Source organism: Durio zibethinus, chromosome 3 (genome assembly GCF_047325235.1).
Source record: "Durio zibethinus cultivar Kanyao isolate XHJ-2024 chromosome 3, ASM4732523v1, whole genome shotgun sequence".
Taxonomy (NCBI): domain Eukaryota; kingdom Viridiplantae; phylum Streptophyta; class Magnoliopsida; order Malvales; family Malvaceae; genus Durio; species Durio zibethinus.
The window spans coordinates 5,108,074-5,133,915 of NC_143164.1; the positions used below are offsets into that span (position 1 = coordinate 5,108,074).

Sequence of the window (25,842 nt, forward strand, 5' to 3'; positions counted from 1 at the left end):
GGAGGGGAACAGGATTCTGACTTCTGCCAATATTAAGGGATTAAAGTGATAATTAAGATTGAAACTTCATTTTTACCAACTTTCGTTTCTCTTTAACTGGTCTCAATTTTTACTGCAAATTAAAGATTAAAACAGCTTGATATATTTAAATTTAAAATTTTATTTAATTAATTTTTATTATTAGTTTTAAAAGATGGTATTTAATAATTTTAAAATTTAATATTTATAATTTTTTTCAAGTTACAAATTTTTTTGTAAAAGTAAACTAAATATATTTCTAACTTAGAATTTAAAAAAAAAAAGCTCTGATACAAAAATATTTTAAGATATTATGTGAACAAATTGCTTTTTTTTTTTTTTTTTATAGAAAAAGGGTTAGGATGCTGGACTCGAGCTAAGGCCTGACGAAGACCAGAGAATTTAATAAGTAGAAACACCAAATTTCCATGCAATTAAACATTATAATATTGGGTTGTAAGAAGACTAGCTTATTAAATTACTTGGGTTTAGGATTTATTTAATCTCAAAATAGCATGTCATTGCCATAAACAGTTACTATTTCTGAAGAGACAATGCTGTTCAAAGAGTTTATATGATTAACCCTCCTCTCTTTATTCTTATGGCAGATGGTGGAATCATGGTTCGTCCCCAAAATGACATGTATATTAAATACAATAAGATAAATGAGACAAAAATAATTTGTTATCAAATAAATAATTAATATCTTACTTGAATATTATCGAATTTCAAATAAATAATTATCAATAAAAAAATGATGCAATTGATAAATTTATTTATTTTTATAATAAATAATTTTAAATTTAAATTTAATCAATATGTATTGACATAAATTTTAATATAATTTTTATAATTTATGATACATTTTGTTTTAATACGGAAGATTGAACAAACTTTTATATGAAGTTTTTTATATCAAAATAAATAAATAAAAATGACATGAGTGATAAGGCAGGTATCTTTGTGCCCTCATTCACACTCAGGACCACTTAATAAGCCGTCAGCCTGTCACTTTTAGTTTTGTCTATATCAAGAATCACGAGATTAACATTAAAATTAAAATTAATTTCTAATTTACTGCTTCTGTTTCTTTGCTAAAAATTGAGGCAGCATAAATTTCTGATGCAAAGGTTTCTCTAATTGTCACTAATATTGTTGATGATAACATCTGCTATCCACATGTAGGCTTCGATAGTTGTTACCCCATTTTGATTCAGATTGATTCTGGTGGGTATTCTCTGGACTTGATCAATCTTAATTCTGAAATTACCTTCGTTTTTCACTTTCCATTCCTGCCTTCTTTCATGTGATCAAACAATCCTAAAGATGGCAACCGGGATTTTTCCCTTCATTTTGATTCCGATGGTTTAGGTTTCGTCAGAGTTGAAAATCAATCGAATACAATAAAAAGTTTAACAAGAGATCATGAACGTGATTCGTGTATCTATAAGTAGATATGATATAAAATTTTTACAATAATTATATATAAATTTAATAAAATAAAAAATATATTTTTTATTTTTATATCGACATAAATTATAATACAGAATTTTTATATAAATTATAATAAAAATATATAAATTTTAATATTTTATATGATAAATAAATAAATTATTGAATTTATTTATAAGAAGAGAATAAATCCAAGTTTCATTTTTCATCGGTAATTGCCATGATGCTCATGTTCGACGTGGGCTCAGCCATTGAAACCGGTAAGAAACTACCAGATTATTGAATATAATTGATCATCGATATTCCTTCCTAGCTAACCTTGTTTCCTTTGTCTTCTGCTGCTTTTTCTTCTTTGCTAGTCAACTTTGCATCACTCTACGTGCAGGCCTTTTAGCCAAACAAATGTCTTTGGGTACCTGATTTTGTTTTAATCAATTGGCACCACAAGGCTCGATTTTGTTTCCTAGCTTGCCAAACTGAATCATCAAAGTAGCACCTTTTGATTACTTTATGCAACTTGTTTTTTGTCTTACCTTGCTATTACTTTGGAATATATGATTTAATTCCATTGTCGGTTGCTTTAAACATGCCAATTTGAAACAATTATTTTTTACAGTCATCGTCAAATTGCACTTTTTTAAAAAAAAAAAAAATGTTAATCGGTGCCTAATAGCACACTAGTTAAAGTGATAATTAGGGAAAAAAAGTGTATGCAAAATTCTTTCTTTAAATAGTGTTTTAATTACTTTTAAATATTTGTTATAAGCATTCATTAATCGGATTTTTTTTTTTTAAATTCCATTATTCTCTAATTATTAACACAGTTAATTAATCATTGGAAAGTAATTAATCAAGAGCGAGTGAAAATTGGAAATGAAAATAGTTTTTCTGTAAGTAATCAATGTTTCTGGGTTTGTTTAGTTCGTAGGACGAAGAGATGACTAATTCAATTGGTCAGACTGTTTGTAGGAGACCCTAGATGTCAATGCCTCTATGACTTGCGAACAGGGACCTTTGAATAGTAGAGGAGACAGCATTCAAGCTTTCAAGGAAAATCTTTGAAATAAAAAAAAAGCATTCAACCTACTAATGCATAATTGACAATTATACGAATTTTTTATTATTAAAACAGTTAGCAGCAGTGCTTTATATTTTGCATAAAGTTTCCCAATTGCTGATACAAAAAAGCTTCAATCGAGATTTAATTTAAATGAATAATGAGAATGATTTTAATAAAATTAAAAAAATATATATTATAATTATGATTTTAAAAAATATATTATTAAATAAATTTTATTAAAATTAATATTTAAATTTAATTAATGATATAATAAATCTAATTATATCATATTACATATGTGTGGAATCAAACTAAAGCTTAGAAAAGAGCATTGAAACCTTCAAGAATACATATGATCATCAGATTCTCTAGTCTTGATCAAAGCCAAAATATGCCAGCAAAGCCAAGGATATCTACAATTAAAGAAGAAAAAGAGAAGAAAGGGACAGCACAAAATACCAGGACGATCATTCTGAATATCCAGGATATATTTAATCTTTTGTCCTTATAAAGAGATACACAAACATCAATGATCTCAAATCAAAAGAAAGGTTGGAACAATTTTTCATTCTTTTTCACATTTTGCCCACACTTTCACCAATCTCCCATCCATAAAATCACAATCAGATGGGCTTCCACTTCCAACACTTTTTCTACCGACTACAAGGAGAAGAAAAAAAAATGGTGTTCCTGAGTCGTGACCTGGCCATTGATTGTGTCCTGTTAAATGGGTCTTTTTTTTTTTTTTTTGACACCTTGCAATCTATAAACTATAAGCAATAATTCAAGTGCATGTTACTGAACTGTTTCCAACTTTTACCTCTACTTTGGCCTATTTTTTTCTTTTTTTTGCAGATATTTAAAGGAGCTTTAATCTATCCAAATGTTCTACAAAATAACTCTATAATCGTTGCTCTAACAACTAATTTCAAAACAGTCAATTCAGTGTCAAGCTGTTTCTTTAATGATTTAAATATCTTTTTTTCCACTTTTTTTTTCCTGTCATTTCCATGTTGATTAGAGCAGCCTCAGGAATTATGGCAGCAAAATTATAGAGCATTAGTTAAAATACTACAATCCTTCCACATTTATGAGAGATCATCTGTGAAGAACTTTATCCAAGGCCACTGGGACCCTTTTTCGTCAAGAGACGTCATCAATATTCAAACGATGAACTATTCATCAACAGTTTGAGCGTTGAAGTTTGATACAGGGCTCATAATTCACCGTAAAATTTGCCAGAAGCCCATAACCCTGATGTGGCTCATTTATGATATGACTTCTTATTTAGTTTCTTGCATCTCCAAAACATTTTGAAAACATCACAATAAATCCACATTGGTCACTCATCTCTCATGCATTTATTAGAATCCATTTATCTTATCTGGATGGGGAATTTTTTTCCATTGAAGATTGATTATTTTAGATTCATTTGGTCAAGAAAATGTTGAAATATACTCTAGTGAGAGGATAGAGAAGGAATTTACTTATATAGGGGTAAAATTAATTTAATTTTACATAATTTTTTATTGTTTTATTAATTCGACTGTTGAATTTTATATTTTATTCACATAAATCATGTATGTTAAATTTAGAGTTAATTAAGAATGTTTAAATATTAGTTTGATAATAATAAAATTTTAATAGTTAATATATATAAAAAATACTATTCTAAAAGGAAATTATAAAAATATCGAATCAAATGTGCAGGACAAATACAAATAAATTATTAAATTTGTAAAAATTTTAGTCGTACATGAAATTACACAAAAAAATGTAAAACTATTTGTTTTATAACGATGTAATTAGATCGTTTCTCATCTAATTAATATATAAAATTATAAATGTTAAAATATATAATATTATATAGTCACCATCCAAAATTGACTACAAAATCCATATCATTGGTGCAAACATTCTGCAATAGTAACTTAGTCAACATTCAGTGTTTCATTATAATAGCAGCTGTTATATAGTCACCATCGAAATTTGACTATAACATTCATATAATTAGTGCAAATGCACAATAACAATTTAATCACCATTCAATGTTCCATTATAAGAGTAGCAAAATTCTTTCGAAAATGACTTGAATATCACAAAATAATTATGTAAACTAAAAAACTTTTAATACCAAAATAATAAAAACGGATGATATCATATTATTTAATTTTTACTTTTAATGATTAAGAGTTAAATTTTAACAATTTCAAATAAATATAACAGAAGTATCATTGATTATCTTAAAAAATGCAAGGCTTTAGGATGTTAATTTAAAACTCTACTTTTGGCAATAATTTGGAATATATTAATAAGTTGAAAGATATTTTAATGTTAATAGAATTGTTATAATTCAATTATTCAAATTTAAAATCAATTCGATATTGATTGAAACGAAACTTTATGAAAAAGAAAAATATTAACTTATTTTTTTTACTTTTAATGATTTAATTGTTTTATTCATCTATTAAATAGCTTATATTTGATATATTGTTAATGTATAACTTTTGTACATTATTAATAAATTAAATTATGATAATTCAATAATGAAATATATAAGATAATAATATCTTATTAATAACTATTTTTTTTCAAAATACGGAGGAGTGCCGTTTTGAAGGCATCTATGCAGATCGGGCTGCAGTGATCGGGCTCCCAAATGAGCTATATGACTGCTTGGTGCTTGCATTTTGGTAAAGATCGATCTTACATCAAGCAAGGGACAAGGAGATCAGGACATACAATCTTTGTAAGTGGGCTCAAATCTTGGAGTTGAAAACACATGGGCTGAAAATAAATTCGCTCAGAGTCCTAAATAAGGTATGACTACCAACCAGCAGAGATCCCATGGGCTTTGTTCACACTTTAAGCCCAAAAGTATTACTGTCGAGGACATCGGCCGAGAGTTTGTGATTCCTGTGGGTTTGTGATGATTGTTTGCTAACTATGTGACCCAAAATAGGAGGGGGAAATGGAAACAAAGTTGATGTAAAATCCTAGTCCAAACAAACAGAAGCCATTGTCATAATATAGCAAATTACAAGTAAACAGAGCACAAACTTGCACCCCATATTATCATTTTGGCAGCAGTCTTTGATTTCAGGACAGTAGTCCTGATCCATACTTATTCAACAACTGCAAGACGAAAAAAAGGCTTTAAAATTCATTATTACAAATACTGACAAAGTAAATGAAGGCAGACTCTAGAAATAACAGATAGTAATTAAATAGAAAGTTCTAGGACTCGCTGCAGGCTGATCATTCCAATCCTGTTGCTCTCTGTTGGTCTTTTTGTAAACCCCAGTTTCTTACTTTAAGCTGAAACTCAGCTGAAGCAGCTGGAAACTTCACTGTCTGGATTGGACTCAGTATCTCAATTACCTTCCTTACAGTGGAGCCTCGGAGTTTATCAGCTCTCTCCAGTGTCCTTAGCATCCTGCCCTTAAGTGTCTCCATTGCCGACTCAAGCTCTAACGCCTCGCCATCTTTCAGACTCCCAAAACGCCTAGCCAGGTTCAACAGCGGAGGAATTGCCACGCTCTCTTGAATCGTCGTCAGTGCTTCTGTCAACTCTCGTTCTCTCTTCTTTTCTCGTATTTAGCTCGTATTTAGGTCCTGGGCTAGAATGAGAAATCAACGAACAAATGAAAATGAAGGTCTAGGCTCCAAAATGGGCCTTGCTGTTGGACTTTGGGTACTTCCAACCCAAAAAAGTAAATGTCAGGCCACCAGCAAATCAATGGATGAATTTGCGCAAATAACACAAGAAAAATTAATTATGTTAATAATTAAATTGAAACTTAAAATATCAAAAAATAAAAAGATTAAATTTTAATAAAATAATATACAAATCTTGGCTATTTCCCCTTGGACAAAACCACAAATAAGAACCTACTTATCCTTAATTAATGAACGTAAGTAAATAATAATAATAATAATTTAATTAACTTGATGTAACGAGTTAATTATTAATTGAAAAGAAAGACGGTGACCGAAAGTAGTGACACCAGGAAAGATACAAGCCAAAACGCAGCCTCAAATCAAATCATGTTGCCATATAAAAACGTTTATTAATGTATTAAAAAAGCAATGATTAATATTAGTATTACCACATAACTTTATAATTCATTAACAGACAAAGGGCGATAGAAATGGAAAGAAAAGTTAGAATTATAGGCCATTTTAAAACGACAATCCCAATAACAAGAAAAATGAAGCAATCCTTTGGGTATGCTTGGGAAATAAGCATGGGCTCTTTATTTTAACTTTAACAATTAAAGTCGTAAAGGAGTAAACGATTTATGATTTATTTATTTTAAATTTTTTATATTTTACTATCAATTAAAATATTAAATATTTATTTTCATTCAATTAAATTTTTTATTAAATGAAAACAACAAATTATTTTTTCTTTAATAAAAATAAATATTTTAAAATTTAATTCAAAAAATAGTTTTTTCTTTTTACCAAAATATAAGAGAACAGAAATAAAACATGTCAACGTACTGTATGTTCCCTCTACACCGCTGATAACAACCCAAAAGCTAAAAAAGAATGAGCTATTTAAAAAAATAAATAAATTAAGAACACATGCTAAAAGAGCAAAAGCGACCCGACCTTTGGAGAGTGGGGGACACCTAACCAAACGTCCCAACTCAAACGACCATTTGCACAAAAGGGCAATCTTTAATTATTGAAATTTGCTTCCGTTTTCTCTAAAATGACCATGTTGTTTTGCATTTTTAAAGGGATAAATGAGTACTAACTGAAACCTTGTTGTACCGGAAAACTTTCCATTTGCTTTATGGTACTGTCCAAAACAACATAAATATGTGATCCGATATTTGCCCTCCGAATATACTTAAAATTTCCAATTCAGGCAATCTAATAATATCTAGTTTCTGTTCATCATTCATGCGTGGCTTTCTTTGTAATTTTCTTCAATTCTAATGTCGTTTTTATTTCTTCGTTGATTCTTTCGTCACACTGTCTAACCTGCCAGTCTTCTTTTCCACTCTCTCAACGGGAACCGCCACCTCTTCTCAATGGAAAACTCCAATTTTCAACTACCGGATACCAAGATAATCCGGTTTTAGAGAGAGAAACAGAAGCGGTTATAGAGAGAGAAAGAAAGAATCGTGAAATTCAAAGGGAAGGGAAGGGATGGCGATTTCCGAAGCAGACCGCCAACGGGCCAGAGGGAGACCTCCAGGGTCGTCTTCAACTCGACCGGCGACTCGACCGCCGGTTCGAGCTAGAGTTCCACTACGGCAGCTGCTTCGAGTCGCCTCCGTGGCTTGCGGGATACAATTCGGGTGGGCCTTACAGCTTTCTCTCTTGACACCTTACGTTCAAGAGCTAGGAATACCTCACAAGTGGGCCAGCATCATATGGCTTTGCGGCCCGCTTTCGGGCCTCCTGGTGCAGCCTCTGGTGGGCCACATGAGCGACCGATGCACCAGCCGGTTCGGTCGTCGCCGACCTTTTATCGTATCTGGTGCAGTTTCGATTATCGTTGCCGTTTTGATCATCGGTCACTCCGCCGATATCGGATGGTTGTTCGGGGATAGAGGAAGCTATCGGCCGAGAGCTATCGTGGCGTTTGTTTTCGGGTTTTGGATTCTTGATGTTGCTAATAACATGACTCAAGGTCCTTGTAGAGCTCTTCTTGCTGATCTTACTGGTTAGTTTTTTCCCCCATTTTTTGCATTTTTTTTTAGAATCATATAAGACCCTAGATGACACTGTTAGCTTTTTTTTTTTTTTAATAATAGGGAAATAATAAATATTATTATTTCGTTTTCTTTGGCATCTTTTTAAAGAGTAAAATTTTGGTTCCGTACAGTTTGTTGGACCATTTGATTGGTTCAATTGAGTTTTGGTAGGTTTTCAAATGCAATGTTACCAATCTAGGGTCTTATTTAATTGAGCTTGATCATATCATTTAACTATAATTTTAATCACTCCATTTCCTTAATGAATGAATAACCTTCCCAGATTGTTTAGCATTTATATGATATTTATGCTAATCAGATTGTTTCCACACCACATTTTTGGCAATCATAGGTAATGCATTGTAAGTGCCTAAGGTTTATTAGATGTTAAAGATACCTACTACTAATTACAACTCCTGCAATTTCATTAGGTAGTTTGCAAATTTTTTTGAACTATGCATAAAAGATTCATCTCATAGTTTTTATTTATTCCTTTATCACATAGTAATTATCACAAAATTACCATTTTAAGAGATAAATTTTTACATTTAAAATTTCTTATGTAATACTTCTTAGAATGTGATTGTCTGATCATGAAGCCAAACTTCCATGTCAAAAAGTTTTCCATAGGTTATCCTTGTAATTGGCACCTGAGATTATACTGCAAGATTTCATGATAATAATACCTAAAGTTCCTTCACATAGAATAAATAAAGAAACTTGATACTGTGCTTGCCGGTTTGCAATTCTAATCTGAAAGCAAGTGAAATTATTTCTGTACATGTTTTGCCATGTAAATAGACACACAAACAAATTAAAATTACAATGGTGGGGTTTTTTCTATTGTCAAATACCAGTAAAAAATGGTGTCTGCAACTGTTTGATGTATAAAATATAAAAATCAAGAAACCAGCTTCAAATTGACATTATCTTCTTTCACTCTTATGTTAGGAAAGGATCATCGAAGAACCCGAGTGGCTAATGCTTACTTCTCTCTATTCATGGCTGTCGGCAATGTTCTTGGCTTTGCAACAGGATCGTACAGTGGATGGTTTAAGGTTCTTCCATTTACCATGACAGCTGCCTGTGATGTTGACTGTGCAAATCTCAAGTCTGCTTTCTTTCTAGACATTATTTTTATTGCAATTACAACATATCTAAGCGTTTTAGCTGCTAAGGAAGTGCCACTAGGTTCATGTGTTAGATCTACACCCTTTCACGAAGAGGGGCCTGAACAGTCAGGTGGCCATGCTGAAGAAGCTTTTCTATGGGAATTATTTGGAACATTTAGATATTTCTCAGGGCCTATATGGATAATCTTGTCTGTTACTGCACTGAATTGGATTGGATGGTTCCCTTTTCTTCTCTTTGATACTGACTGGATGGGTCGAGAGATCTATGGTGGTCAGCCAAATGAAGGGGGGAATTATAATGCTGGGGTCAGAATGGGTGCATTGGGATTGATGTTGAATTCAGTTGTTCTGGGAATTACATCAGTGCTTATGGAGAAGCTTTGTAGCAAATGGGGCGCGGGTTTTTTCTGGGGAGTTTCAAACATTCTCATGGCGCTGTGCTTTCTCTCAATGCTTATTCTATCATATGTGGCAAAACACATGAATTATATTGGCCATGGGCTACCCCCAGATGGCATTGTGATTGCTGCACTAGTGATTTTTTCCATCCTTGGTGTTCCATTGGCGGTAAGTTGCTCTTTTTCTCCCACAGAAAATTATGTGATCTTTTAATTGAATTTGTCAAGAATAGAAGGCATGGAGATAGTAGGTATTTTCTCCACCTGGACTATGTGTAATCAACCTCTGGCTACTCTGCATAGGCATTCAGAAGATTACTGTTTAACCAATCTCAACTTGGTGATCTTCTTGTTTCAAAGCATAAAACATCATCAATCTAGTCGCATGAAAGTACTAAAACATTGATCCTATTGACTGTAATTTAATGATCAATTTTATTTGCTAGACAGTCAGATCTTAAAGCAGGCCCAAACTGTGACAGGGCCTGAGGTTAGCCTGGTTCTGCTAATGTCCCAATCAATCTTCCTTTTTAGAAAAGAAAAGAAAGGGATAAATATTGGGAGCATTCAGTTTGTGCATTTAACTAATGCTACTGGTATTTCATTTCAGATTACTTATAGTGTTCCATATGCCTTGATATCCACACGTATTGAGTCTTTGGGACTTGGCCAAGGTAGGCAATATTTTAATTTTTGCATCCAGAATTTTGCTCTGTTTTACCTTTTGGAAAAGTGGTTAAGACACTGATTCACTTGGTTGTTTTCTCCAGGATTATCAATGGGTGTCCTAAATCTTGCTATTGTTATTCCTCAGGTATTGCTTTGCATGTGAACTCATTTTACTGCCATCTATCTTCTCGTTTCTTCCTTTTTTGTTGTTGTTGGGGGGAGGGGGCTAAATGAACTTGATTGGTTTTTACTAATCCTCGCAGTCTCTGTCCCTAACTTCAATTGACATCCCCTCCCTGGCCCCTGTCCCTGTGGATTCATGATGGGACAGGACCCCTGAATTGATTGTGATTTTCTTTTTTTTTTTCAAAAAGAACTATGAAGTTGTAACATTCACTTGCTTAATTGGCACCTATTACGCATACATAAGCTAATTAAATAAGAATTGACATCAATTGAAATGATGGTCACTCCTCAAGAAAGTTGACCCAAAAATTTTCTAAATTAATCATATAACAAATTAAAATATTGATGTCCAGGCAGGGCAGGGAATAGCTTACTTGACTCTGTCCTCATATCCATGAATAAAGCCCCTGATACCAAGCTGATCAGGGTGGGAGGCGGAGTCCTTGATGCGGCAGGGAATTTTTACTTGTTCATTATAAAGGGCAGGGTCCATAATGCCTTCCATCGTTGGGGCTTAGCATTAATCAAATATATGTTCCTCAAAGTGTTCCTCAATGTCCATAATAGTATCTTTTATGTGATGGAAAATCTTTTATTATCTTTCTTCAAGCAATTTAAAATTTGAAACTTTGGCTTTTAACAACAGGTTGTTGTGTCTCTGGGAAGTGGACCATGGGATCAACTATTTGGTGGTGGAAACTCACCAGCTTTCGCTGTAGCAGGTGTTGCTGCCCTTACCAGTGGACTGATAGCAATCTTGGCTATCCCTCGAAGTAGTTCTCAGAAACCCAGGGCCCTCCCATGAGGAATTTTGTTGTACCTTATTTTTTGTATACCATCACCATGAATATTAAATTTTTCAGAGAGTAAGAATTTGTATATAGCTATTGTTACTTTATTGATCAATACAATCATTCTGATCTGAGGTTTTGTTTGCCAATATGTTAATTTCGTTTAATATTTGAAACACTGAATTACTTACCTTATATATGTTGCGAGAGTGAGTTAGTAGTCAACATCAAATTTTGAAGCTTTTACATCTTTTAGGACAACTAATATTGAGAATCCTGAAACCTAAAACAAGATTGTTTCTAAAACAGTAACTAATTTTCCAGAATTACTCATTGAGACTGGCCTTCAAAATGGAAGTGGTGGAAACCACATGGAAGGCATGATGGAAAATGAAATACTAATGGGGGGCATCATTTTGTATACATATTATAGCAACTTAAATGTAATGATAACAAATATTGTAGCTTTCAATGAAATTTGTTAAAAAAAAAAAAGAGGTATATTGTAGCTTTGATTAAATTCTGGACGAGACAAGTTATCTAAAATCAATGGAGAATTTTTTTTGATAAAAAATCTGTCCACCTGCTGGAAATGTTGGTGAAAGCCTCGAGTGTTTGATTCGAGAATTAGTCCCAAGACTACTACTTAGAACCAAGATAAGTTGCTCCTGATTGGGATCTATTCCTAGCAAAAGCATAAACTTTTTTTGTTCTTTTTTATAATTTTTTTTGGTTGAAAGGAAACCTAGCAATTGTCCAATTGTGGTTCAATCACGATGTATTGGAATCTCATGCATTTTGTGCTCGAATTCGTTGTATGAAGGTGGTTCATTGTGCTTTATGACCAACAGTATGTGAGTTGTGCTGATTGAAACTTTGACGGAGACAAGTCTTTCGCTCTCTGATTTTTTTTTGAAAAAGCTTCATCGATTTTTATGGAAGGTTGTTCTTTATGATTGTTCTGTTCTTTTATCATAATTTGACATATTTTCCTCTCCATTTGCTTCTTGCTTGCCATCTGAACGTTGGAATAAATTCTCGTGTTTGTCGCACTTTTTTATCACTACCCATGAAAAGCTGTTTTGCATTCAATGCTCCCCCATAACACGTACAAATTTTGATCCACCATGTTATAATCATGATTCATGCACAAAGAAAATCGTAGTCAAGTGGCTGATTAACAATATAAAATTATTAGCTTTTTCTGAACCCCCTGATTGAAGAACTGTTTACGCATATTACGTACCCTCAAATGTGCCTGAAATGCATTGAATTTGGTGCCATTTGCATATATCATCAGAGAGACAGCTGTGGCATTGGAATGGAACATTGAAACAGGAAAACAGTAGTAGTAATGGAATATTTGTGACATTTTCCCTTACATTAAAAAAAAAAAGAAGAAGAAATCAATTAAAACATTGCATTCTTGTACATTCAAGTTCCATCAAGCTGAATTTGTTGACATATGAACTTCTAGTAAGCTTTTGGCCAAAAAAAAAGAACTTGTAGTAAGGCTGCTTATTAAGATTAAGCAAGCATCAAAGCTTTTTTGGGGAAAAAAAATTAAGGGCAGCGAGAGAGGCATGGATCAATGAATTTGTTCGAGTTTCTAGATAAAGTATAATCTATGTTAACGTCAAACCCTGAAAAGGTCTTTTCACTGTCGCGTATCGGTTTTCGATATTGTACGAAGCTCTCTGAGATGCCAATAAAATTCTGTTTGAACTCCACTTCAACAACGATCTGATCCAAAAGGTTTTTTTTTATTAAACGCTAGAAGCGAATAACATCTTCATCGTTTCATTTTTTTTTTAAATTTATTCTGATATAAATAAAATAAAAATTGATTTGAAATTAAATCTTTAATATTTTTTAAACGTCTTTAATTATTAATAAAAAATTTAAAAATATTTTCATCGTTTCATTCACTCTCATATTAAATTTAAATTTTATTATAGCATCGATTAAAATTATTATAAAATTTAAATATTAATTTTAATATAATTTATTATTAAAAAATTTACATAATTAAAATAAAATTTTTAATAATAATAATTATTATTATTATTATTTTTAATTTTATTAAAATTAATCTTACCGTCCGCTAAAAGAATTTCAATCTTGTGATCCTAGAACTTGTCAATCTCTATTTGTACAATCTGGTGAACAGCGCCTCCCCAGTAGAAATGCTAAATTCGATATTGGGTTCACAGTTTTTTTTTATTTGATACGAACATTTGTCCGATTGGGTTGAGTTGCATGACACATTGCTCTCATCTACAGCAACTTATCTAGCTGGAAGACACATGAGTCTGACAATGGGGTAGAAGTACGGATTTCATGGAAATAGTAGTATCATGTATGATATCTTCATTAAAATAAGAAACAAAGCAAAAACTGATTCTTTTCTTGAAGCAGCCCGGTGGCGCAGACTTTGCAAAATGAGAACACAGAAAACAAAAATAAAAAAAAGGAGGTTAAGCTGCTCGAGTTGATTTGGAAGGGTGGCGGTGATCTGTTGTGAGAAAAGGGTTGCAAATTACATGGTTGCAATTGGAGCACGTAATTTTCTGTCAGTGTTCCCTTTCTTCCATCTGCCGGTTTTCCAATGTCCAGTCATTTACTGTCATCTCCATTAATAGACTTGGTGGTCCCATTCTCGACACAGTACCTACCTCCACATATACCCATGAAGATAACCTTTTTAAACAACAATACCCTTTTTTTTTTCTTTTCTTTTTTGCAAGAAAAAAAAAAGAAAAAGATCCACTGGCACTATGGTCAATTGAATCCCTAAATCCCCACATGTTTTTTACTTTCATTTCCTTAAGCTCTCAACTTTCATTTTCTTTGCCCATCTCATCTCTCAAATCTTGCAATCTTTTGAACCCAGCAGCATTCCCGACACCTGGGAATGAGCAACTTGGATGATCCGGAAACTGAACTCATTAGCTTTATATACATACACCAGGCTGCCACCCTTGATTTTTATTTTTATTAGTACTATATATAACCCACCAGCTTATAATATAAACTTTAAAAGAGGCTTCCCTCCAAGACTGATCAATAGTAATATATTATTGCCACGATCTTAGCATATCTATTGATGGAGCTAGCAGCAAGCAATTCATTTTTTTTATTACCCATGGAGTTGGAGCAAACTTATTAGCCATATATATTAGAGAAAGAAACTCCACCACAAGTTTTTGTAGCAGTATTAAGTATATTTTATTGTTTTAACGCCAAGCTAGTGTCGGCTGCTTCACTCTCTCTTACTCATTTCCCTCAAAAAGAATGAAGTGAACATCAGCAAAAGACAGAAAAAATGGGGCCTGCAACACAGATATCAACAAAGGCATTGTCACCTGTTATATTGGGCAAGGAGTCAAGAGATCGATGCTCGGTTTGGTTGCAGAAAATGGGACATGGAACATGCATGGCTGCCTTGGAACAAGCAAACAAATTTATCAGCCTACAAAGTTACATATGTAGCAAGCATTAGCAGCAATTGTCAATATATATTCCGATATGCTCCTGTCATTTCGCCAAGCATAGGACCGAAATTAATTTGCTTGTCAATCCACTCCCACTTGACAAATTCAAGGTAAAGCTTCTTTATCTCTTTTTATTTAGTACTAATACAAATATTACAATAACCTAAAGATAGATGAGAGAATGGTTTTCAAGATTATCCACTTTAATAAAAAAGGTAATTTATTTAACACTCAAGATTAAACCCACCACATATCAATCCAAAATGCCAAAAAAGGGCCCCCCACACACCGCATGATCATTATGCCAAACAATTTCGTGGGTTTCACCACGTCTTTCTAATACTATTAATTGTTTATTATTTTATAAAGAAAAGATGAGAACACGGCTGTCTGGATCCTTTCCACACTGAAAACTTGCGTTTCTCTTGCTCTCTTTCTCTCAAAGTACTCTCTACCTCAGTTGTTGAACAGAGGGAATACAAATTCGAAGTGACTAACCTTCACTGCATCACATTCAGAGAGAGAGAGAGAACAAAAAGGCTAAAAAAAGGATCGGATGGGCGGCCCCGCCTCTTCCAACTTCTAATGCATTTTTTAGCAGACGCTTTTCCAGCATTGGCTTCAATATATTGTAATATTGACACACACGTTCACCCAAAACAGTAGGGCCCAATCCTCTGTATAAATATCCACATTCTTCCTCTCCAAACCCCTCAAAACAAACAAACCGCATAAGCACAAACAAGCTCGTTCTTTTCCCTTGCAATCAGTCTCATTTAACATACCCATCCCTTCCTTTCTTTTCTTTTCCCGTAACTTCTTTTGTCTAGAAATTAACTCTAGCTATGTATAACCCAAAGCCATCTTCTCCAACGACTTCATTTCTCCCTTCTAGCCAAACCCATTTCAACAAAACCGTGGATCTTCTCAATGATGATGAAGAAAAACTACATAGATTTCCAACTCTCTATGAGGTATAAAAACAGCTTAAATTATATAAACCAAACAAGTACTTGGCTCTGTATTGTTTTTCTGTAGCCATTTAGAAAAAGAGTACTTTTTATTTATCAGCCAACGGCTTATTATATTCTTGCTTTGTGTGCATTCAGGCCCTGGAAGAAATCAAAGCCATAGGGAAGATCTCAGGCCCTACAGCGATCAGTAGTTTACTTCTATATTCAAGAGCCATGATCTCCATGGTCTTTCTTGGCTATCTTGGTGAGCTTGAGCTCGCTGGTGGCTCTCTCGCCATTGGTTTTGCAAACATTACTGGCTACTCTGTCATCTCTGGTTTAGCCATGGGAATGGAACCCATTTGTGGACAAGCTTTTGGTGCCAAACAATGTATACTTGTTGGCCTAACCCTACAGAGAACGGTGCTTCTCCTCCTCTCCGCTTCTATCCCTATTTCTTTCATGTGGGTCAACATGAAAACTATCCTTCTTTGGTGTGGTCAAGACCAAGAAATATCATCCGTGGCTCATACATTTATTCTTTTCTCCATTCCTGACCTATTTTTCCTTTCACTTCTTCACCCACTTCGCATCTACCTCAGGACCCAAAGCATTACATTACCTGTAACTTATTGTTCAGCCATTTCAGTGCTTATCCACGTCCCACTGAATTTCCTTCTTGTTTTCCACTTCAAGTTTGGTGTTGAAGGGGTGGCTATAGCTATGATTTGGACTAATCTCAACCTCTTCCTCTTGCTTTCTTCATTCGTATACTTCTCAGGTGTATATAAAGATTCTTGGGTAACTCCAAGCATTGACTGTCTTAGGGGCTGGTCCTCTCTGCTTGCTCTAGCAGTGCCAACTTGTGCCTCAGTTTGCCTTGAATGGTGGTGGTATGAATTCATGATATTGCTGTGTGGCCTACTTACTAACCCCAAGGCTACCATTGCTTCCATGGGGATCCTTATTCAGACAACCTCTCTAGTCTATTGCTTCCCTTCAGCATTAAGTGTTGGAGTATCCACAAGAGTTGGGAATGAACTTGGCGCAAACAGGCCTGGAAAAGCTCGCATTTCCATGATCGTTTCTCTCTTCTGCTCCGTAGCTGTAGGCCTGTCGGCGATGTTGTTCACAACCTTGATGAGACACCAATGGGGCAAGTTTTTCACCAGTGACGCTGAAATCCTTGAGCTTACAGCAGTTGCATTGCCAATTGCTGGGCTTTGTGAGCTTGGAAATTGCCCTCAAACAACCGGTTGTGGGGTGTTAAGAGGTAGCGCCAGGCCAACCATCGGAGCAAACATAAATTTGGGGTCATTTTACCTGGTAGGGATGCCAGTATCTATCCTAATGGCGTTCGTGATCAAAATGGGGTTTGCCGGGCTTTGGCTTGGCTTGTTTGCAGCTCAAGCATCCTGTGCATTTCTCATGCTATTAGTTCTTTGTAGAACAGATTGGATGGTTCAAGTAGAAAGAGCAAGAGTGCTCACAGAAGCCAGTAATTGTAGCAAACCTTCTCCATTGCCAATATCACAAAAACAAGAAGAGTACTCCAACCTTATGGAAACTAACAACAAGAACAAGGCTGATCTTGAAGGGATACTTTGCATTACTGATGAACTTGTGAAGTCTGCTTCACTGCTTGAAACAGACCCTCTCCTATCTAACTCACACGCTGATGCTGAGCATTAATTAGAGTTCAGTCACCCCATTTTTACCCCCACCTCATAAAAGAGTTTTTCAAGACTTTTTCCACTCTAATTTCTATTGTACAAGAGCCCCTTTTCTCGTCTTTTGTCTTTTTGTAATCCCATGTTGTATTAATAACAGACATACTAAATTGTGACAAAAAATTAAACATGTTTTTTTTTAAAAAAAAAATCAGTTACAGAAATATTGAAATTTAACTTTTAAATTTATTGAATGTTAATTTGTAAAGATAAGTTTGGACTTATATATAGTTGGATTAAGAAGTGAAAGAAAGAGAAGAAAAAAAATGGTTTAAGCTGTCGGTTGTTTTAAGGACTTGTGGAAAAGGATTCTCCCTGCCTTTCTCGTTGTTACCTTCCTATTAAGGCAACAACCTATAGCTTGAGCACTACCTAAAATGGAAAATTAGCATAATACCTTTTGGCCTAAACCTCCTCATTTCATAATATGTACTTAATTTTCAAATTGAAGTCCACCTTTTTATATATTCTTTTTTTCCTCATATCCCCAAAGCTTTCCTCTTCTTTAAAACTGGACCAATTTTCCTTTTGATGATCTCTTTCATTTTTATTTTTTTATAATACATAGTAGTATGTATTAAATACACATGCAGTAATATATATATATATAACAGTATCCTTTTTTTTATTATTTTCTTTGAATTACTCAATGGGTTAGTATGGAAAATATTGCCTATATTAATGGGAAACAGTGATCATTCCATGGTTATGATGGGATTTATGTCATATGTAGCAAACCAGCTATTATTACCTCTGTCGACTTCTCAGATGACAAAAATTGGAGCAGTGCCTCTGCTTTTGGCAGTTTCTCCCACCACCTTCTCCTTCACTTGTTGCTACAACTCTAACAGTACTAAACCCCCCATAACAAGCAAACAAACAAAAAAAAAAAAAATTCAATACTTAACAATTGAATACATACAAGTTTTATCTATGTAAATTTTGCGAAGTAAATACTAAGTAGGAGAAGAATTTAAGATTTAATTTAATTAATTTATAAAATTATTTATAAAAAAATAACATTTAAGTAATCTGATATTTAAATGCTACGTGACCCTTTTATATAAAAAAAATTACTTCAATTGACATTTGAAACCTTTGAGGCGAATGTGTTAGTGTTGTTGAGGGGATTGCTTTGGTAATGATTATATTTGTTTAAGAGCCGGGATTATATATCTAAGCTCGAAAATCTATCCAAATTTTAAGAAAGCTTAAATAAAAAATTGAAATCCGTTAAATGGAGTTTGGTAATAATTTTTAAATTTGTTTAAATTTTAGATTAGGTCTTATATAAAAAAAATTAAAGCTCAAACCGGACCTGGTTTAGTTTGAATAAAACATATAATTAAAATATTATAATTATATAAATATATATGTGAATTTTTATTTTTATATATTATTTTTTTAAAATTTTTTAATTTTTTTATATAAATTAAATTTAATAAATGAATTTAAGATTTATTTTTTCAATATGAGTTTGTTTTGAAAAAATTTTGAAATCTAAATTATCAAATCTAAACAAATATATAACAATTAATATCAAATATAAATTTAATGTACCTTTTAGTTTTGGATAGAATTAGAAAGTTGATCCCCATCAAAGTCCCACTCCAAGTAGGACTTAACCAAATCAACCAACCAACCCATCTCCTTCCAAAATTCACTAATTGTACCGAAAATTGTCTCATAATAGCCAGGTTAGGTTAGGTCTAGATTGAATTTGGACCCTCCCATCCTATTAAATCCTTGAGAAGTACATATATCCCTAAGCTACCTCTACTAGTACTTCTTTTCTAGCTCTTTTTCAATTATCAGGAATTCCCTAGATGTTTTTGTCTATATCAATTAATTAATACTCATATGCATACAAAATTTCTGGTTTTTCAATTATGATTAAAAAAAAAAAATCATACCATACTCTCAAACTTATCCTCAAATATCCTGAAAATGCAAATTAAAATAATGTACCATAACTAATATTTAGATGCATCACTACTCGAAGTAAAAATTTTTTTTAAGTATGGTTAATTGGTCAAAAATAGTTAAAATTTTTGCATTTAATGTATTATTTAATTCAATTAAAAGATAACAATATAAATTAATTAAATTAAAATTTAAAATTATTTAATTTGATTATTAAAATTAAATATTTAATATTATATTAATACTCTATTAATATATCATATATTTCAGATTTTTTGTTGTTCTATGTGACACTTTTAACTATATCACTTATTTACAATTTTATTTAATTGTTGAGTTCCACCATTCATAAAATAGATTTTTTTTTTTACAAGAAAAAGAGATAATTGGATAAATTAAAATTTGCATTGCAATTTTATGCCTAAATGAAACTTGAAGAAAAGAATAATAATACTTATTATTATATAAAGTTTATGATGTGGGGAATCTGTTCACAATGCCAGGTACATCAATGAAGCCATCATTTTCCAGCACATTGTTCTCAACTTTGTATCGAATATTTTTAAGACACGTGTTATTAATCATTTTCAGTGTTTTATTGGACTAGTGGCCCTTTAAGAGTGACACGTGTCTCGCATCTCAACCCACTTTTTGCTTTAGTAGTCCACCGATGGCATCGTTTTGGTGCGCCACAACAAACCCATTTCACCAATCACAAAACCCTAAAAAATAAAAAACCCCAACAAATGAATGAAACCGCCCCAATTGCTTGAAATAGTGGTGTAGTGTGTTAATGCACCAAAGAATTTGGCAAAAAAGAAATCTATAAAGAGTACGTAGGATAACATTTCACGCACCCACGAAAAATATTAATGTTTAAAATTTTAGTATTCCACAAAAATTTTGTAATAAAAATTAATAAATGAATGAATCATTTGACTATGATATTTTAGGATTCATATCACTTAAAATTTTTTTCTTACAATACTATAATCAATCAATTATAATAAATTTTTTTTTTGAAAATTTATCATTTAAAAATATGAGTTTTATATAATTTTTTTGATAAATTCCACACAATATTAAAATATAATTGAATAATTATATTCTAATAATTATAAGTGATATGCTTTTGATATTTTAATGCGCGTAATATATTGTTCGATTTAAAAATCTTAACCAATTAATATATAAAAAGAATGGATGAAAGGCACATCAATACATAAAACTGACAATTGGCAAAGGTATTTGTGCTGTTCAGCCTATTTTTCCCTTGTAAAACGTCTTTTCAAAGAACCCACTCTCCCTCTTTGGGAGGAAGTTGTGGTGAGTGGTCGGCCCTTATCTTCTGTTGTTTTTTCAGTGAATAAATAAGAGGGAAGGAAGCTAAGGTATGCCGCAGTGGCAGGTGGTCACTAACTTTTAAACCATAACTAGTGTTTTGAGGACCTTGATTTTATGTCAAACGTTAATCCAACCAGCCCCTGGCCGAAAGCCACCCCTGCTGGGCTAAAAAAGCCTTCAGAAATCAGTATTCTTCCCCTCAATGGTGACCCCCATTATTGATATATGCCTTTGCCTATTGTCCAGCAAGCTATACAGTCGCAAGTTGCAAAATTCCTGAAGTGCTAATAGTTTTGCATCGTCTAGTCCAGATAGATGCCCCTGCAGCTGCAGCCATTGGCACCTTGGGATTGCATGGCAGCCGAACCTATCATCCTTTTGGTCTATGCATGCATGATTCCTTCTTGATGCATATGGACAAATGCAAAGCCGTACATATTGATCACAACGCATTTCATTTAGTCAACCAAGTTGATAAATGAATATGTTTTTCACTTGACCATTTTTTTTTTTTAAATATGCAACAATATTTGAATCAAAATTATGATAAAATACACATTCGAGATATATTCGGGGAAATAGGTTTTTCTTTCTGAGAAAAACAAAAATCATGAATTCAAACATATCTTACCTAGAATCTATCTATAAGATTGCGAATAATGGACGTGATGAAGAAGAAGTTGTCACAGAATTCATTAGAGGAGAGGAATGTGTGAAAAGCTAAAAGGTTAATAAGGGTTTGATTCTATTTTGTAGTGCATGAACAGAGCTTTCAAAAAAAGTATAGCCGTGCTGACCTAATGAATGAAGTTAGAAACGAAAGCATAGCTAGGGCTATGAATTTGGATCATGTTATTACTCTTTCAAAGATGCCGATCGTGTGGCATTAGGATGGTCATACCTAAGGACAGCAGAAAGGCGCAGAAGTGAGCAGTTGGGGCATTGGCTTTTTCACAAAAGAGGGTCCCCAGTAGATAGGACAAGTATTGTATGCTGCAAATGTTTGGACCATTTTGCTTACCTTTTTTTTTTTTTTTTCCTGTAGGGAACATGCACTAAAGTTCTACTTAGCAAAGATGAAAAGAAATGAAGATGTAAAATTTATTAATTTAATGATTAAAATTGATAATTATTTTCATATTTTGTGATTGAACTATTAAATTAATAAAGTTTTTGTCTTACCTCTTTTTATTTTTTCTAACAAAAAAAACCTAAGGGATTGATACGTGCCAACGGACTTTTTATTTCGTGTGGGGTGCCACTAGGAGAAAACAAGAATTCGTTTGTTTGGCAGGGTTGTTTAGTTTTGGTGGTCCTTTTTTTTTTTTTTTTTTTAAGGTTTGACAAATTAATTGTATTTCTTGTCTCTTTGTGGATAGCCATATTTTTCAGTTCCTCCAAATAAGAACCGACCATTTCATCTCTTTGGGAATGTCCCAAAAAAAAAACTCTCAAAAATATAATTTTTGAATGGATTTATATTTGATATATTGTGAAAAAAATTAAATGATTTTATTTCATTAATAAAATAAATTAGATGATATATCTTATTAATATGTAAGTTTTATAAAAAAATATTAATTTATATATATTTTAAGAATTCCTATTTATTTATTAATATGATATTATTTTATTTATTGATAATATATAAAATATATTGACAATACATTAAATATAAATTTTATTACATGCTGCTCACATTTTATATTTTCTCAATCACCCAATGAACCCTTTCTCTTTCCTTTTTAATATTTTCTTCGTCTAGTAGCTCCCCACAACAAAGCCAATTACAAAGCAATCACCGTGATCGAATATAAGCCACGCCTTTTGCCACTAAGAGAGCAGGGCTTTAGGATAATGATTTGTGGTTATTTGGCAAAAGAAAGTAAGGAAATTTTATAAACTCTTGAGTTAAAAACACGTGGACGATTGGGCTAAAAGGGGTAGGAGAAATATGTTTTCATGTGAGCTTGATTATTGCAAAGTATTTTTGCTTTCAGGTGAAAGCGATGGCAAGAGATGCCAATCGTTAAAAAGATTGTTTTGATCAGTCAAAAAGGCTCAGTCAAATTTTTTAAAAAATGACAAATATTTGGGCCTTTTGTGCAATACGAAAACATGCGCATTCCAATCACACCAAAGACCAATTAATCCTTGAAGTGCATCAGGCTCAACTTCATATGTAGTTATACTAAAGACAAGAACTTCCTTTAAGTACCATGACTTGGGTTTTGTCTTTAGACTCTTAGGCGATGGTCTTGGCAATGAGTAGCATAAAGCATGCGCACAATCCAATTGTTATCAAACAAATTATAGGCGGCAAGACAAGTCCAAATTCGCAGCTTAGAAACCAAGAAACATATACAATTGAGCATGATAAAAGAGGATTCTCTAAATTTATAAAGATTAGCAAAATCTCTTAGTTACAATCATCATAGTTACATTTTTGCATAAAACAATGACATTTTGCTAATAAATGCAGATTTCTTCTGTCAGGACTCAGGAAGTTCTCTGCATATTTTCACCCCAAGAGTCAGCAAATCTTACCTTGAAAACTAGAATAATGTATATATCATAAATTCAATATAAACTGAAAGATGGAAGATGTCTGCAAGACGCTGAAATGTTTGTTTCGAAGCCAAAGAGCTCTTTCCTAAAATCTCACAAAAGTCTAATTGACTGGACCATTTTATAATAGGACAAAGAGTAAGAGCAAAACCAACTTCAAAGTTCAAAAAATGAGCATCACAGCCATCACTTTCTTTCTTTCTTTCCCTCGGTCCAAATCAAATGCGATCTCCCTGCTGTTTAGATATATGACGAGATCAACTATGTCCACGGAAATAGACAAAACATCCCAGATTAATTAATCTACAAATCAAAGACCTATTACTATTAGAATTGATGAAGCCCATAGCTAAGATAAAATGGAAACTTGAGAGAAAAGTTGTCATGATGCTTACTTAGAGTTCAGGTTTTCTCTCAAATTTACCTAGTAATCTCTACAAGCATTTTAGAAAAAAACTCATGGTATAGGGCATCAATGCCTGGAATAATTGCAGCAACTGTGGTGCCAGATCCCAGAGAGATGAGAAAAGAGAGAAGGGGGGAGCTGGTGAGGAGCAGACAAGAGGCAGAGACTAAAAAAAACATGTCTGCAATGTACAGCAATAAAAACAGCTGAGTCAAAGTGATTTATTTACCACAATTTACATGCTGACTACAGAAACTCAGATACATATATATGTATCGGTCATCGATTAACCATTTAAATTTCATTGACAATCTTAGTAGGAACAAACATGTTTGAGACTAGAAAACACAGTAGACAGCGGCTACAAGCTTATTATTCAATTGACATATTTGGCCTATGAAGAAGTAACCAGTAACATAACACTTTCTCAAAATTTTAATCAATATTTTTTTTTATGTATATCAAATCTTATAACGTTATTTTTTAATAATTTAATTTTTAATAATCACATTTTATTAAAATCATGACATGGAAAAGCACCAAACACAATCTTATATTTCATTTTCCATCCTTAAGCCTAAATCAACATCCATCTAAATTTAGCTTCTTTTTTTTTAATACAATTTCAAAAGCAAAAATAAGTATGTAGGTATATTTGATAAGGGCAATTAAACTCAAATGATTACAATTTGATGTATTTGGAAAGATTACCCAATGATTAGAAGAATGCCACATCACCCGACAATAACAACTATACAAGAAGCCAACAAAGCATTTTCACACCTTCACTCGTCACGTGTCTTTTTTTGTTTAAAAATAAAAGGTTAAATACTTAAATCAAGATCAAATGTTTGAGTGGTTATTCAATTCATGATCAAATGTTTTAATTTATTTAAATAAGGATCAAACGTTATCAATTTATAATAATATATAATTTATTTCAATAAAAAATAAAATGTACATGTTACATGTCATTAAATTGCCCACATATAAAAGCTATCACAAGCAAACATGACATAGAATATTACGTGAAATTAACTTATCCACTTGTAACGACAGCCTAGCTAAGATTTTGACTATTGTTCTAAGCTTATTATGCTTTTATATTGTTCTTTTTTATCTTTTCTATCTGTAATAACGTAAAAGAGCTTCAGTTTAGGGTTTTCTCATTTCTAAGCAAGTCTTCTCTTTGTTTCTTCTCATTTTTCATTGTAAATTGAAAAAATTTTTTTGTTTAAATAATATCTGAATACAATTTTTTCTTCAAATATTAGTTCATCTAGCAGCGTAAATTCAAGGTTGGTATAAATTTTATATTTTTCTTATGCTCTGATTTTCTCTAAATTTGTTATTCAAAATATTAAAATTGTAGGGTTTTTAAGAAATGGTCTTATGATATAAATACGTATAAGTTAATTTCAATTTGTTATCCTATAGAATGGGACTTTGAAGAAGAACTCATTTTCTATTACTGTAATATGAAGGTAGCTAGATGGATTTCATGGACGAATCACAATCTTGGTAGAAGATTTTATGAATGCTCATATTATATGGTAAATTTACTAGTATTTCTTTGGTGTTTTTATTTATATTTATTTCCTAATATTTTCTTGGTGTGATTGTTGGAATTTATTGGTTGATATTTATTTGGTGTGATTGTAGGGCATTGTTTATGAATTTCATTTATGGTATAATCCTAAAATTTTTGAAAGAGCAGAAGAGATTATTTTGGAGCTAGAAATTTTTTTTTATATAATCATGTTCAAAATTTAAAATATGAAGCTTCAAAATTGAAGAAAAATGTTGGTGAAGCTAATGTTATTACAAAGAATATGCAGTTGGGGAGATAAGTTAGTTTTTTTAGGTTGAAATTGAAAGAAAGTAATAAAATTGCTAAAGGCGGACATAGTAGAGATGGCAACTGAAAAATAATTTGACTTATCTCATTTTTTTTATACTTGTGTTTTGTGTAATCTTTTTCAATACCAAAAATATTCTAGAAA

The 25,842-nt window shown here is 32.5% G+C and overlaps 2 protein-coding genes across 2 annotated transcripts; both read left to right on the forward strand.

Moving 5' to 3' along the window:
- Nucleotides 1-7,232: 7,232 nt before the first annotated feature.
- On the forward strand, nt 7,233-11,600 carry LOC111281969 (sucrose transport protein SUC4-like). The gene is made up of 5 exons (XM_022869850.2): nt 7,233-8,213; nt 9,196-9,944; nt 10,386-10,449; nt 10,546-10,589; nt 11,277-11,600. Exons 1-5 carry the CDS (start codon nt 7,694-7,696, stop codon nt 11,433-11,435), a joined length of 1,536 nt encoding a protein of 511 aa, XP_022725585.2. The 5' UTR covers nt 7,233-7,693; the 3' UTR covers nt 11,436-11,600.
- A 3,765-nt stretch (nt 11,601-15,365) lies between these two features.
- On the forward strand, nt 15,366-17,709 carry LOC111301356 (protein DETOXIFICATION 48-like). The gene is made up of 2 exons (XM_022896958.2): nt 15,366-15,889; nt 16,025-17,709. Exons 1-2 carry the CDS (start codon nt 15,761-15,763, stop codon nt 17,558-17,560), a joined length of 1,665 nt encoding a protein of 554 aa, XP_022752693.2. The 5' UTR covers nt 15,366-15,760; the 3' UTR covers nt 17,561-17,709.
- The last annotated feature ends 8,133 nt before the right edge of the window (nt 17,710-25,842 follow it).

Coding starts and splice junctions, on each gene's coding strand:
- LOC111301356 (XM_022896958.2), top strand. CDS start 15,761: ATGTATAACCCAAAGCCATCTTCTCCAACGACTTCATTTCTCCCTTCT. Junction 15,890..16,024: donor GATTTCCAACTCTCTATGAG/GTATAAAAACAG, acceptor GTGTGCATTCAG/GCCCTGGAAGAAATCAAAGC.
- LOC111281969 (XM_022869850.2), top strand. CDS start 7,694: ATGGCGATTTCCGAAGCAGACCGCCAACGGGCCAGAGGGAGACCTCCA. Junction 8,214..9,195: donor TCTTCTTGCTGATCTTACTG/GTTAGTTTTTTC, acceptor CTCTTATGTTAG/GAAAGGATCATCGAAGAACC. Junction 10,590..11,276: donor TTGCTATTGTTATTCCTCAG/GTATTGCTTTGC, acceptor TTTTAACAACAG/GTTGTTGTGTCTCTGGGAAG.